Genomic DNA, 14037 nt, shown 5'->3' with positions numbered 1-14037 from the left:
TAGCTCTCTAACCATCTCAAAGTAGCTCCTATCCCCATGGTAGTTTCAAGATTCCGTTCTAAGCGGTTAGGCTTCAAAGAAGTTAGGCTTTGATACCAATTGATAGACTTGAAATGCACTGAGAGGGGGGGTGAATCAGTAACACCAAAACAAACACAACTTCAAGCAATAACCAGTGGATGAACTTAACCAAGCATTTAAATAAAATACATGTTATCCAAAATCAAACAACAACATCCACATAAAGTAGAACATCCACCATAACACAAGTGTTTATACGTGGAAAACCCAAATAGGTAAAAAGCACGGTGAGATGGAACTCACAAGTTAACTATCTGCAGTCATAGATAACTGACCGGTTAAGGTCTTACAAAGTCCTCTGCTAGGAGTGAATCTTGTTAGAGATCCCAAGCTTAATTAGAAGCTTATACCTTGTTGAGAGTACTAACCTGTTAAGAGTAACCTTGCTGGAGGATTTAAGAATCCAAACTAATGGATCATCTTGTTACAGGATTTGTACAATGAAGCTTGTTAGAGCTTACCCAATTAGGGGATTTGATTCTGTTGTAATGATTAGAAAACAACAAGAAAGGTTTGATCTGTTCTGAGTAGCACAAGACTTGCTTAATCAAATCATTCTAAGAACATTCAACACTGCTCTTCATGTTAATACTTATCACTCTTCAACAAAAGCTTTCACTCTTTATGCATATAAGTATTCACATAAAATCCTCTTCTATATCAGTTCTATATATTTTAAATGATTCACTAAGATGCTTTTAAATAGACATACAAATCTTATGTCGACCATAGGAACACAATTTCCTAGGTGCAGTGTATCTAGACAAGTAAACATAACTCATCACAAAAATGACCACTAAGAAAACGGTGTTGGTAACTCATCACAAATTCAAATATTGGTTAGAATAGTCAATACCGGTTGGAACAAAACATGTGAACCGTTGTCCAAGAATCTTCCATTTGATCTCCATCTTCATCTTCATCTTCATCTTGATGTCGACTTAATGTAACCATAGGTTATCTCTTAAGCACATACCAGTTGACAAAGAGTACTGGTTAGAGATAGACCTTAAACATACCGGTTAAACGTGTAAACCAATGAAGTTACACCAGTAGTCAATGTAATCATATGTGTGTGTGAGAGTGTTTCATCAATGATAATAAGTGATGAATACATTACAATCATCATCAAGCCAACACTCATAACCACTAATATCTACATCCTAGAAGATCCTCCAAAGGGCCTCAGTACCTCCCTACTCTACCTGATCATACATCACTAACTCTCCTATAACAAGAATCCACAAAATCCTATAGACATCCTCAGGTATCACTGTTAGCTCATCCGTAGGTAAGTGAAATGTGTTGTGGTCAATCTGCGACCTCTTAGCTAGCATAATCAATAAACCCATGTTTATCCTATACTACAACATCTCTAATAGGAAAGATAATTTGTGTGCACTAATAATATCAAGATCCGCCTACACCGGATGGGGTATCATTTTCCAAGTCTTTGAGTATCGCTCGCGAGACTGCACTTCTCTTAAATCCTTCTACAATCATGACATATCATAGTGTCAGCATTCGATCAATCAATTTATGTATCAATATAATCTCATTGAATGCCTATCATTGAATCTCATTATTCACGAGGTCAATAATTATCTATCCTATCAAGCATTAACATGATGAAAGTAAAAAATCATCGAAAAATCTCAAAAGGGAGGGAGAAAAATGAAATTCCTGACTTTCTAGTGCATATGCACTAAACTGCATAGTCAATGCACTAAAAAAATCCATGCATGTGCTAAGAATGACATGCACTAATATGTGCATTGTATGTGCTAAACTGCACATCGTATACGCTAAAACAACCCATGCCCTAAAATAAAACCCTAGATCCTATGTGCTAAAATAATCTACCAATGCCCTAAAATAAACATCATATGTGCTAAAACAGAGAAAAAACTGCTAAAAACTTAAAAAATGTGCTAAAATTTACAAAATTTAACAATGGAGTATATTGAAGTATGTATCGGTGGCCCATATGCTAAAGCACGCTCAAATCACCGAACCCACTCAAACCTCAGATTGTGGTAAGGGATTGATACCATTATGCCTCTAGCTCACTTCTAGAATCAAAATGCACAAATGAACTCCAAATGATTTACTTTTCCAACTTTTACCCTATTAATGGATGGAGAGAGGGGTAATTAGGTGGGATTTTATTTTCCACTTGCCAAATTCATTTTCTATGCAACATACATTTATCAGGAGATGAATCGTTCAAAATCATAAAAAATTTAAAAATATTAAAAAATTCCAAAAAAAACAAAATAAAAATTCATAAAAATAAAAAATTTATTTAAATTTCAAAATCCCTAAAAATTTGAATGTTTTTCAAATTCATCTCCCAAGGGGGCATGCACATTATTGAACGATGATCAAGGTTTGGGGCAAAATCAAAATATTTATCAGCATTTGGGGCATCAAGCAATTTTTTTTTGAACGAACATGTCATAAACACATCACCTCAAAGAGGGGCAAAATGTATGAATTGAAATTTGGCTTGGAGAGAATTAATTAAATACTAGTTATTTAATTAATGGACCGGTAATTCTTCTACTTATAAATAAATTGAATAAATTATTTAAATAGTTCATTTTTACAAAATTCTTCCCATCATAAAAGTTTTTCTCCACTTTCCAAATTAAACGAGCAAATTGAATTAATTTGTCTTATTTAATTATTCCCTCCCACTTAATTTGAATCTTTAAATTCAAATTTGGTTGCATGTTTTCTAACCTAAACAACCCTCCTAACCCTCTAATCTACCATCTAACCTTGGGTTGAACCAACCTTATCCCTTCAAACTTCCCCTATCCTAACCTCCTATAGAGTTGTCTCTCCCCTCACAAGGACACATTACATCCCTGCCACATGTCGTCCCCCTCCATGCCACTTGCCCTCTTGTAGGACATGTGTGGCATTTGTCAAAGATTCCCTTGCCACTTATCCTCCAAAGAATGACAAATGCCATATATCCCCAATCCTTTTCTAACCTCTTCATCTCCCACTATCCATCTCTCCAAGCTGAATCTAGACCCTTGAATCCTACCACCTGGGCTCATACCTTGGAAAAGCTATAAATCCCCCCACTTTTCATTCATGAAAGGATCCTTAATCTTGTAGCCTTAATCTTGCATTTTGAACCTTTGCATACATATTGAGCATAACAAAATCCATAGTTTTTGCATTTAACATAGTGTTTATTTGATTATAGCATAGAAACCATATTAATCTAGAATCATGATCATTCATCTAATTTTCATTTAGATCATATGATCATAATATAGCATACTTGTTCTTTAGGTTGTCATCTTCGAGGTCCATGCTGCTGAGAGACAATCAACAGACCAACAAGGTCCTTGGAGATAGAGGACAATGACACGCCATTGGGGACTGCTCTTTTACTTTGTTCGTTGATTAATTCCTTAATATAATGTTTCATTGGTGTGTTAGGTGTTTACTTTAAATATATATATATGTTCAATCAAATCTAAAGTAAATGAGAACACTTAATCAACCACAATCATGTTGAAAGATAAAGAAGAATGAGGATAATTTTTTGATAAATAAATGTCAAATTACCTGTATAAAAAGAGTGTATTACATGTATGAACAAGGAAAAAATGATGAATACATGTCACATTTTAAATTTCGAAAGAACATAACATAAATTTTCAAATTCAAACGACAATAAAAATTTATCAAATGAAAAGAATTATTGTACTATAAGATGGAGGAGTTCATGATCATTTAAAATTTTTCACCTGAATCTAATCAAGAATGAATTCCTAAACATGAAATCACACCCTTTTTCATTTTCTTCCTCAACAACTAACTAAATATGACAAACAAACAATTTGACCAAAACAAGGCTAGAGTGTTTAACAAAATTCAAGAACCGGAAACCCCTTAGGATGAAACTTTGAAAACAAAAAAAGGCGAGTGGAATGGCTGAGCCCAGCCACAAGCAGACTAATCTTGGGTTTCTTTGAAGGGGGTGACAAATACGTGACTAAAAATCATAATCTCAGGAACAATTTAGTCTACATTAGATAGTGTTGACGCAAAGGTCACGCTTAATCGGCCAATAAGTCAAGAAAGCATTTATTTCGAGTTACAATCCACCTGGTTTCTATTCGGTCGAGTAAAGTAATAGCTACTGGAGTTGTGTTTTATACATTTTATACACATGTTTAGCTACAGAATCATCCAAATCGTCTATTTGTTAAATAATTTAGGTCTACGTCTACATTTTGCTGATTCTGGCGGACAAATCTTCAAAATGAATATAACAAATAAGCTATTTAAAATATTAAAATTCAAAACCTAGTATCATCGGAATAACCGTAGAGATTTAGATATACGTATAGAGACAATGGAGGAATTTATATTAAAACTGAAATGCGCAGGAGGTACCATTTAAGTTAATTTGCTGTGAAGCGCATAATCATAGCTTCCTCAACTTATTTCTGCCCAAAGCAACAGGCTCAAATGGGTGAAGGAATGAAAGCAGCCGGCTTGCATCTCGCTACTCTTCTGTATCTATGCTGTTTATATACAGCAGTAGCTGACAGCTCAGGTAAAAACTCAAGCAAATCTGTACATTTGAATTGTTTATGTTGCATCTATATTGTAATAGCACTTTTGTGCTTGACAGGGCTTTGCAAAATAATAAACTGTATGATGGGAACCTGCAACGACACACTTACAGGCAACCCATTGGATTTCCTTCCTCGCTGTCAATGCAATCCAGGCTGGAGTCAGCCAGCCATTGGGCTTAAGATCCCCTTTCTTCCCTGCGTTATGCCTAACTGTATTAATCCTTTCGCTACAACTCTTTCTATTACTAGCAAAACGCATTTAATTAGCATTGATATTTTAATCATGGATTGAGAATAATTTACATAATTTCAGGCACACTGGACATAACCTGCGGTACAACAGCCCCCGCGTCGGCTCCTGCTTTCGTGCCGCTTCCACCGCCCGAGAAATCTTCCCGTAAGACATTAAACTTTTACTCCTATAATTCTGTAACACCATTTTGTTGGGTGAGTAGATATGTTTAATGTGTTTTTAATATTGCAGTTTGCGCAACGTCCACGTGTGGAGAAGGCGGCTCATGCAAGCAAACGTCCGATTTTACCTATGTTTGTCACTGTGCGCAAGGATATGAAAACCTTCTGAATATGCCGCCTGCAGCATGTCTAAGACAATGTAAGCGCTCAGTTTCATCCATTATTTCACCTGAAGGTCTTTGTTCAAAACTAATGATTTATTTCTGGGTAAAAGAGGCAATGGGGTCTCAAAGTTGAAAACTGATCACAACAATTATAAAAGTTCAGAAATTTTATTTTATTAACCTGTTAATTAACAGACGTCCTTGAACAGGTTCGTTTGGGGCAGACTGTGCAAAACTTGAGATAAATGTGGGCGGAGGCGGAGGTGGAGGTGCAACCGCTCCACAGCCTTCGGGCAGTAATCGAGGTAATTCAGCTTGCCCAGATTGAACAGCTGTTTGTTCGCTAGTTGTGTTCAATACTTTTTAAGTACATTATATTAGGAGCAAAATACTTGAACATACATCATTCGTTATCATTTATAGGGAGAAACAATAGCGGAGGCTCAGGTACAACCGCTCCGCCGCCGCTGGACAACAATGAGGGTAATTCAGCTCGCCCAGATTGAACAGCTCTTCTGTTAACCAGTTGTCTTCAGTACTTTTTACATACATAGTTTCATATATTTATAACAAAAAATTTGATACCCTTGCAGGTGTGGGAAAGGACATTTCATCAAAGGTCGTCTTGGCAATTACCAGTGTTTGCTTTATGTTTTCCTTTTTTGGATAGCGAATAAGTTTTTATGAACTTAGACCGACTTAAATATCCGAATTATTGACCGCAATGTACGATTAACAATGTGAAATCTTCTCAGAAAGGCTGCAGCACTCAGGATGCATCTTTTTATTTATTTATTAATTAATTGAAAATTAAAAAAGCTGCTGTATTCTGATTTTCAATTAATTAATAAATATGATCAAAACTGGAGTGTTGCATATATATAAATTCAGAGTTTGTTGGTTACTATCCAGTTCTTAGGATGAACCAAGCATTCATTACAATGTATTCATAATATATGTAGAGAATTGATGTCTTAGTGCATCCAAGATGCTAGATAGCCCATTTCTCAAATTAAGAGTGTTTAGCTGTATTTAGAAGAATATTTTTCTATAAAATCACACACTTTTAGTGAATAAATATTTTTCTTTTAGATACATTTGTTAAGATCAATTTTTTAAATCTTTAAAAACCACACAATAAAATCAATTACCATATCACATCACATTAACTTGCATTTTGCTTAAATAATAATTATTTAAGACTTAGCTACAACCATTGTTTTGTAAGTATATTGTGATAGTTTATAAAAAAATTAAGTAAGTGAAAATGTGGTTTTGATAAGTCTTTCATTGAATCCATGAGAATTGAATAAAATCATTTTATTTCATTCATTAAAAAATAAATTAGTAGACCCATCTTAATTTTCTATAATATTTAAATGTCAAATATTAGGAAAATATTTTGTATAAATTAACAAAAGCATAAATCTTTGTTAATAAAATAAGTCATCTAAAAGATAATATTTCAAATCAATACTACTTAACATATTCAACTCTAATCGCTGCCTCACTAATGATTATCGTTGTTGCTTGAACATTTTCACTATGTCCATCGGATCAAGAGAGTAATTTTATTCAATGCAGATATATAAACTTAATATTAATTATGTTTAGGATAAGATGGTTGTTCCATCAGAGATGAGGAGGGAATAATCTGCGCCATTATTTTTTCGAATTGAATCAGGAAAGAGGCCAACGATTTCACTTCTAGGGTTGGCGAACTTCAGCGATTGTCATCTCTATTCCAAGTGATTTCAACTTTAGCAAAGGGCGGTCACAGAGAGGGATAAACGAATCGCTGCCATTGCGTTGTAGCAGCAAGCGAGAATTTGTGCGGCGGTTCTCATTCTGATCAGCCATAGATCAAATATAACTAGACAAGGAGCACGATTTGTTTTGAAAGGATTTTGTGGAGGCTTGTATTGGAGGTGCAACCAGACTTCTAAAGGTGCAAACTGAATTATTCCAGTCGCAGTGAATTATTGTTACAGAAATTGCTGCTTACAAGGATGATCTGAGACGCCAGAAGCAGTCTGAAATATGCATGTAAGGAGAATGGAACATGGCTAGGGTTTACTGCACTTTTCAAAAATCAAAGGCAAATTTTTTGTAGTTTTGGCAACGTGGCTAGGTTTTTTTTTTGTCTTCCGCCTCAGAAAATTAGGGCACAGAAAATCAAATACAGGAAGGAGGATTGTGTTTTAAGGGTATCTTCAAGGGAAGAAAAGTGTTTATTGCTATTAATATAGTGATCGGACATGGCTGATAGAGGACATTTGGGTTCATGGGCAGATGTGGGGTCGGAAGACCCACCTCATGTTCCATAGTGGGTCTACATGAACAGCAAATGGAAAGACATGGCGATACAGGTAAACCAGAGTGGAAATAACAAGGTTTTTTGGCTAGCTTCAAAATACTTTCAAGGCTTCTTTGGGAACAAACGAAGTGTGGCATGGAGGCAGAATAACAATGGAAGGAGATTCACTCAAGGGCATTTTAATAATGGTGCAAATCAAGGGAATTCTAAGAAGCAATTCAAGGGGTTTTCGAGGAAATGGTCTTTGGATCTAGGCAATTAGCGGACATTGGCTAGGGTTGTTGGCTTGGCAAATAAGGAAACTGCGGCTAGGGTTTCTGTTTCTTCACAGCAGGTGGGAAATAAGGTAAATGTGAACCTCAAGGAAGCTAGTCTGGAAAAGGTAAGTAAGATACCTTCTGATCCTATTCTGCCGGGGCTTTCTTCATCACAGGTTTGGGCTCCTATCCCTTGTATTGATCTTTTGGATTCCTATGTCGATAAGAAAGCGAATTGTTTGCATACGAATGCTATTTCTGGGGAAATTTGGGGTGATAAAATTAGTTTGTTAAAGCTTTATCATAAATTGCAAAAAAGATGGGGGGATATGCATTATTTTCAATTATTATCTGTGAATGCTTTTATTATTGTCTTTGGTTCTCCTTCTTTCAGAGATTAGGTATTAAGAACTTCGCATCATTGGTTTGGAAAACATATAATTTCAATTGCGGCTTGGAAACCTTTTTTGGTTCCTTCTTGGTGTAGTTCGAAACTTATTCCTTTCTGGTTTGGTTTACCTAAAATTCCTTTTGAATTTATGGATCCAGATGTTCTTGAGAAAATTGGAAATACTACTGGAACTTTTTTAACATCTAAAATGGACTTTGTGGATGGGGAGGTTTTGGTAAAAATTTGTGTTCTTATTAACCATAAAAATGTTTGCCCCCGTACTTGTAATATCAAGTCTCGTGATGTATTTGGCACCAATCAATTGAGAAATTAGATATGGAGCTTCTTAAGTCTCCTTTACTTTTGGATGCTTCGTTACTTATGGATTTTAAGAAAAACCAGTAGGTTGTTGACTCTATCCCTAAATCCCTTAATAAAGATAGTTTGTCAGCGGGACCTTCAGTTGAAGGATGTGGAAATGTCTCTTCGCATAAATTGGTAGAAAAAGTTCACATTAATCTTGAAAATAATCCATTGTGTCATTGTTCTAGGAAACCAAATTATCACACTTCGGGTTCGGTTTCACTTTCGTCTTTACTGAAGACATTTTCTAATAACAGGGGTATTGTGGATGGTAATCCCCAAATGAATGGAGTAGATCATCCATTGATGATAGATTGCCCTAGGATACCAAATAATCACACAAAGGGTAAGGATGACAATTTGTCTTCATGCACTCAAAAGGAGGTTTTGGATTCTTCAAAGAATGTGAATTTAGATAAAAATGCAGTGGTTGATAGGGAAACTATTAAACAAGTACCTGCCATAGGTTTTCCTAATGATGCTTCTTTAGTTCAGGAAATTAAGAATTTCATGTCTAATAATTCCCCTCTAAATGTTGAAATTAATATGGCTAATGAATCTTCCTTAGGGAATAGGAATCCGTCAGAGGTTGTCCCTGTTATTATGCTAGATGAGAATCTGGTTTAGCAAGTAAATGATATTTTTAACAATCATGCACATCAAATGGATGAGGGTATTACTGATAGAGTTCTTTGTTCAATTGAGAATGATTTGGGGGGTATAAACTCGACCCTTCCAATTTTTGCATCTGCTAACCCTTTTGCGGTTTTGGCTATGACAAAGTTGGGTTTTGAAGATATTCCAATTATCCTGGCTTCTCCAAAGTCATGCAAGAGTTTACCAATTGTCCAAACAACTCCAGTTTTTTCACCATCGGTGGTTTCTCCTAGGAGAGGTAGGCCTCCAAATAATCTTAAGACTCAAATGGAAATTGATGCTGGAATTCAAAAGACTTTGTCCCTTTCTCTTGCTGGTGGGCAAGGGCAGCATTCAGTCTCTCTTGGTAGGCCTAAGAAAACATGCCTAACTCCTATAAGTGTAAAAAGAAAGAGGAGTAAAATATTTGTGACTAGTCCTCATGTGACAAGATCAGGGGCTGTGAAATGTAATTTGCAAGGTTGCTATGGGGAAAGCAAAAATTCTCCAATTAATGGGAAGAGGGGAGCTTCAGCCTCCCATCGAGGACAATGAGAATTATTTCTTGGAATGTTAGGGGCTTAAATGCCCCTAACAAGAGATGCTTAATTAAGTCCCAGATGGACTTAATTAAGTGTGATATTTTTATGTTGCAAGAAACAAAGTTGTCAAAGGAGTTTGCTGATTTGGTTTTTTCATCTTGGAGAAGGTGGAATTTTTTTCTTCTCTGGCTTGTGGTGCTTCAAGAGGGTTGGCACTTCTTTGGAATAATTATAATATTGAGGTATAGTTAGTTTCATTAGCTACAAATTGGATGTTGGTTTTAGTTATAAGCAAGATTTCAAAGGTTAAATTCTGGCTTTTTAACATTTATGCTCCATCAAGAACTCAAGGGAAGAGCAAGTTATGGGGTGAATTAAAGAGGATTTCTTCTCCCTTAAAACATGGTTCCTTTATTATCTTCGGGGGCGATTTTAATGCTATCACTGATTTAGATGAGAAAAGAGGAGGTGTTTTCCCTAATAAAAGGATTATGGATGACTTTGGGGATTTCATTTCTTATATGAGCCTTTTTTATTGTAAGTCTCAGAATGGGGTTTTCACATGGACAAACATGAGAAGGGATTTTTCTCAGATCGCTGAGAGATTAGATCGGTTTTTGTTATCTGAGAATTGGATTGATTCAAATTTTGAATTCTTTTCCTCTATATTACCAGTCTCAGGTTCTAATCATTTTCCAATTTCCCTTTCAGTTATTAAGGATAGGACTTCTTTTAAGTTTCCATTTAAATTTGAGCCCATGTGGTTTAGGGATTCTTCCTTTTTGCCTCTGCTTATGAAATAGTAGAATTCTGCACTTTTTTGTTCTAGATCCCATATATTTCATATTGCTAAGAAGTTAAGTTATTTGAAATTGAATATTAGGGTATGAAATATCTCACATTTTAAGAACATTTTTTAGGAGAAACAAAGGATTCAAGATATGATTGAGTGTCTTAATACTCATGTGCTTCAACATGGTATGGTGCCACAAGTTTTTGATGAATTGAAGTCACTAAAATTACAGCTTGAGGAAGTGTTAGCTAGAGAGGAAATCTATTGGAGACATAAATCTAGAGAGTTATGGCTTTCAGATGGTGACAGGAGCACAAATTTTTTTCATTCTTCAACTAAGATTAAAAGATGTAAGAATAGAATATCTTGTATTCAGTGTCAGAATGAGAATTTATTGACAGAGCCAGAGGACATTGCTTCAGAGGCAATTAGGCTTTTTAAGTCATTATTATCTTCGAAAAATGGAAATCTCGGCAATGATATTATATCTAATATTCCTCCTTTAGTATCTTTGGAAGAAAATAAGATGTTGATATCTCCCTTTTCCTTAGAAGAAGTTAAGAGTGTTGTCTTTGCCATGAATCCAGATAAAGCTCTGGGACCAGATGGTTTTACTCCTTTATTTTTTCAGAAATGTTGGGATTTTATGGGAAATGATGTTTTATTGGCTCTCAAGGAAGCTAGGGGAAATAGGTCTATTTTAAAATAACTTAATACTACAATGATTGCAATTATTTCTAAAAAAGAGGATACTAAGACTTTTGCTGACTTCCGCCCAATTACTTTATGTAACACTTTGTATAAGATATTTATGAAGGCAATTTCCCTTAGGTTGGCAAAAATTCTATCTAGGATCATTTCATTGGAGCAAGGTGGTTTTGTTCCCGAAAGGGAGACGACATAGGGTGCAATTGTAGCACATGAGGTGCTGCATTCTATTTCCACCCAAAGAACCCCGACCATGATACTTAAACTAGACATGATGAAGGCTTATGATAGAGTAGAGTGGGGGGCTTTATGTACTGTTCTTGAGAAGTTAGGTTTTTCCAAGGCTTGGGTCAAATGGATTCGTGCATGTATTTCTTCTACAAGATTCTCAGTTTTAATTAATGGTTCTCCTTGTGGTTTTTTCACTTCTTCTAGGGGTTTGAGACAGGGAGATCCCCTTTCTCCCTTTTTGTTTATTCTCCTAGCTGAAAACTTTAGTTGGGCTATTAGGGCTACTAAAGTGGGGGCCCTTTGGAAAGGTATAAGGATTCAGAATATTCCCCAAAGTATTTCTCATTGTCTCTTTGCAAATGACACTCTATTATTTGGACATGCTTCATTAGTAGAGGCAAAAGTGATTAAAGGAATAATACAAAATTATGCATCATTTTCTGGTCAAAAAGTGAATGGTGATAAATCAAAGGTTTTTTTCCTTAATACATAACAACTAGTTCAACATAGGTTGCAATCCTTTTGGGGATTTGAGACTGGAAATCTTCCATGTACTTACCTTGGGATTCCTTTCTTTGTTAAACAAGATAAGATTGGTTTTTGGGATAAGATTATTTCGGTCATTTCTAAAAGAATTCTCTCATGGAATCATAAATGGTTAACTTTGGGGGGTAAAATTGTTCTCATCAAGTCTATTTTGAATGTTGTTCCCATATATTTCATGTCTATTTTGAAGTCTCCAAAAGAAGCTATTGTTAGTTTATAGGATACTCTTAGATATTTTCTTTGGAACAATAATAAAGATGGCAAGAATAAACTCTCTTTAGTTGCATGGGATAAGGTATGTTTGCCTAAGGAACTTGAGGGAACAGGAATTCAAAGTCTGGAAAATCAGAATTTAGCCTTAGGTGCTAAGTTGGTTTGGAAATTATATGACAAGCCCAGCTCCTTATGGGCATAGATTATGTTTGCCAAATATTTAAATAATGGACCGAGAGAGTACATTTTTAAATTCTCAAATTTGCCTTCAGGTTCTACTATTTGGAATTTCCTTTGTAAATGTAGATCAGTTAGTTTGCCTTATCTCTCATGGATTGTTCATAATGGTAGAAAGGTCAGAGTCTAGGATGAAGTATGGAATGGACACACACCTTTGGTGAATATCAGGGATTGGTCTCCTCTGATCACTGTTCTTTCCTCCCTTTGGGGTGTTTTTGTAGCAGATTATTTTGAAATTATGACTAGTGGACCCCTTAAGCTAGCTAGATGGAAGTCGATTGATTTCTTAGATGTTGATCAAAGCATGAAATTAGATTTTGAGAAGATTTTGGGGGATAGAATTATATTTCTTTCTAATTCTAAGGATGAACTTATTTGGACAAAGAATATTTCTAGTAAGTACACTATTAAAGATGGTTACAACTCTCTTATAGTTCATAAACATTTATCATCTTGGCCTTATAAGTTGTTTTGGCATTCGACTTGTCTTCCTAAAGCTGGAGCCTTTTCTTGGTTGGCAGTTTAGGACATAGTCCTTATAGGTATGAGACTAGACAGGCTTGGTATTACTATTGTTTTCCCTTGTGTCCTTTGTAACAAAAAATTGGAATCTTCTTCACACATGTTCCTACATTGTGATTATGCTTATGAATGTTGGCAATGGTTGTTTGAGAAGTTAAATATATCCTATGTTATTGGTAAGGATCTCATTTTCCATTTTAGATCTTGGCCCTTTATGTTTGCATCATCTTTCTATGCGTGCCTTTGGATCATATCTCCATCTATTGTGATTTGGAATGTCTGGGTAGAGAGAAACAACATGATATTTAGAAAAAAAAGGTCTCCTATGTTTGAGGTTCTATTAAAAATTGAGTCTTCAATCTCTGAGGTTTCTTTGTCGTTTATTTATAAGAATTTGGAAAATCTTACTTCTTTTTCGCACTGGGATACTAGAGTTACTAGAGTTTGGAAGATGCTGTCAGTTTTACCCTCTCATGGTTCAATTTTACAAAAGAATGATGCAATAGGTAAGAGATGCTCTGCTAGATGGAAACGTCCTCTGCAAGGGCACTTTAAACTGAATTTTGATGGGGCCTCTCATGGTAACCCTGGGCCGGCTGGGGTAGGCATGGTAATTTATGATCACAATGCAAATTTTATTCGAGCTAAGTGTCATGCTATTGGTTTTAAAACTAACAATTATGCGGAATTTCATGCTTTGTCTTTTGGATTGGATATGGAAATCTCTTTGGGAATTAAGGACTTAATAATTGAAGGTGATTCTATGGTGATTATTCAATGTGTTATGAAAAATAAATCGAATTGTTGGAATTTGCAGTATATACTTGATCCCATTTTACAAAAATTAGAATTGTTTGAATCTTTCTTGGTATCCCATTGTTACAGAGAAGTTAATAAGATTGCAGATTATTTGGCAAATTTAGCCATTGATAACAATGCTAATCAGCGAGAGGTGGGCTTTGAGGAAATTCCTTCTTGGGTATGGGAAGGTTTGCGGCAATAGTTATAT

General features: G+C 35.4%; 1 protein-coding gene across 1 annotated transcript; it reads left to right on the top strand.

Moving 5' to 3' along the window:
• Window positions 1-4581: 4581 nt before the first annotated feature.
• Window positions 4582-5775, top strand: LOC131030208 (uncharacterized). Its single transcript, XM_057960919.2, has 6 exons — window positions 4582-4669; window positions 4748-4903; window positions 5005-5088; window positions 5176-5304; window positions 5479-5574; window positions 5693-5775. Exons 1-6 carry the CDS (start codon window positions 4582-4584, stop codon window positions 5773-5775), a joined length of 636 nt encoding a protein of 211 aa, XP_057816902.2.
• The last annotated feature ends 8262 nt before the right edge of the window (window positions 5776-14037 follow it).

Source organism: Cryptomeria japonica, chromosome 9, assembly GCF_030272615.1.
Source record: "Cryptomeria japonica chromosome 9, Sugi_1.0, whole genome shotgun sequence".
NCBI lineage: Eukaryota > Viridiplantae > Streptophyta > Pinopsida > Cupressales > Cupressaceae > Cryptomeria > Cryptomeria japonica.
This window is presented reverse-complemented; position numbering and strand designations above follow the sequence as displayed.

Bases quoted from the DNA above. Each gene is read 5' to 3' on its own strand.
- LOC131030208 (XM_057960919.2), top strand. From the start codon at position 4,582: ATGGGTGAAGGAATGAAAGCAGCCGGCTTGCATCTCGCTACTCTTCTG. The intron at 4,670-4,747 runs GTAAAAACTCAA...TGTGCTTGACAG, and splicing joins AGCAGTAGCTGACAGCTCAG to GGCTTTGCAAAATAATAAAC. The intron at 5,575-5,692 runs GTAATTCAGCTT...TATCATTTATAG, and splicing joins GCCTTCGGGCAGTAATCGAG to GGAGAAACAATAGCGGAGGC.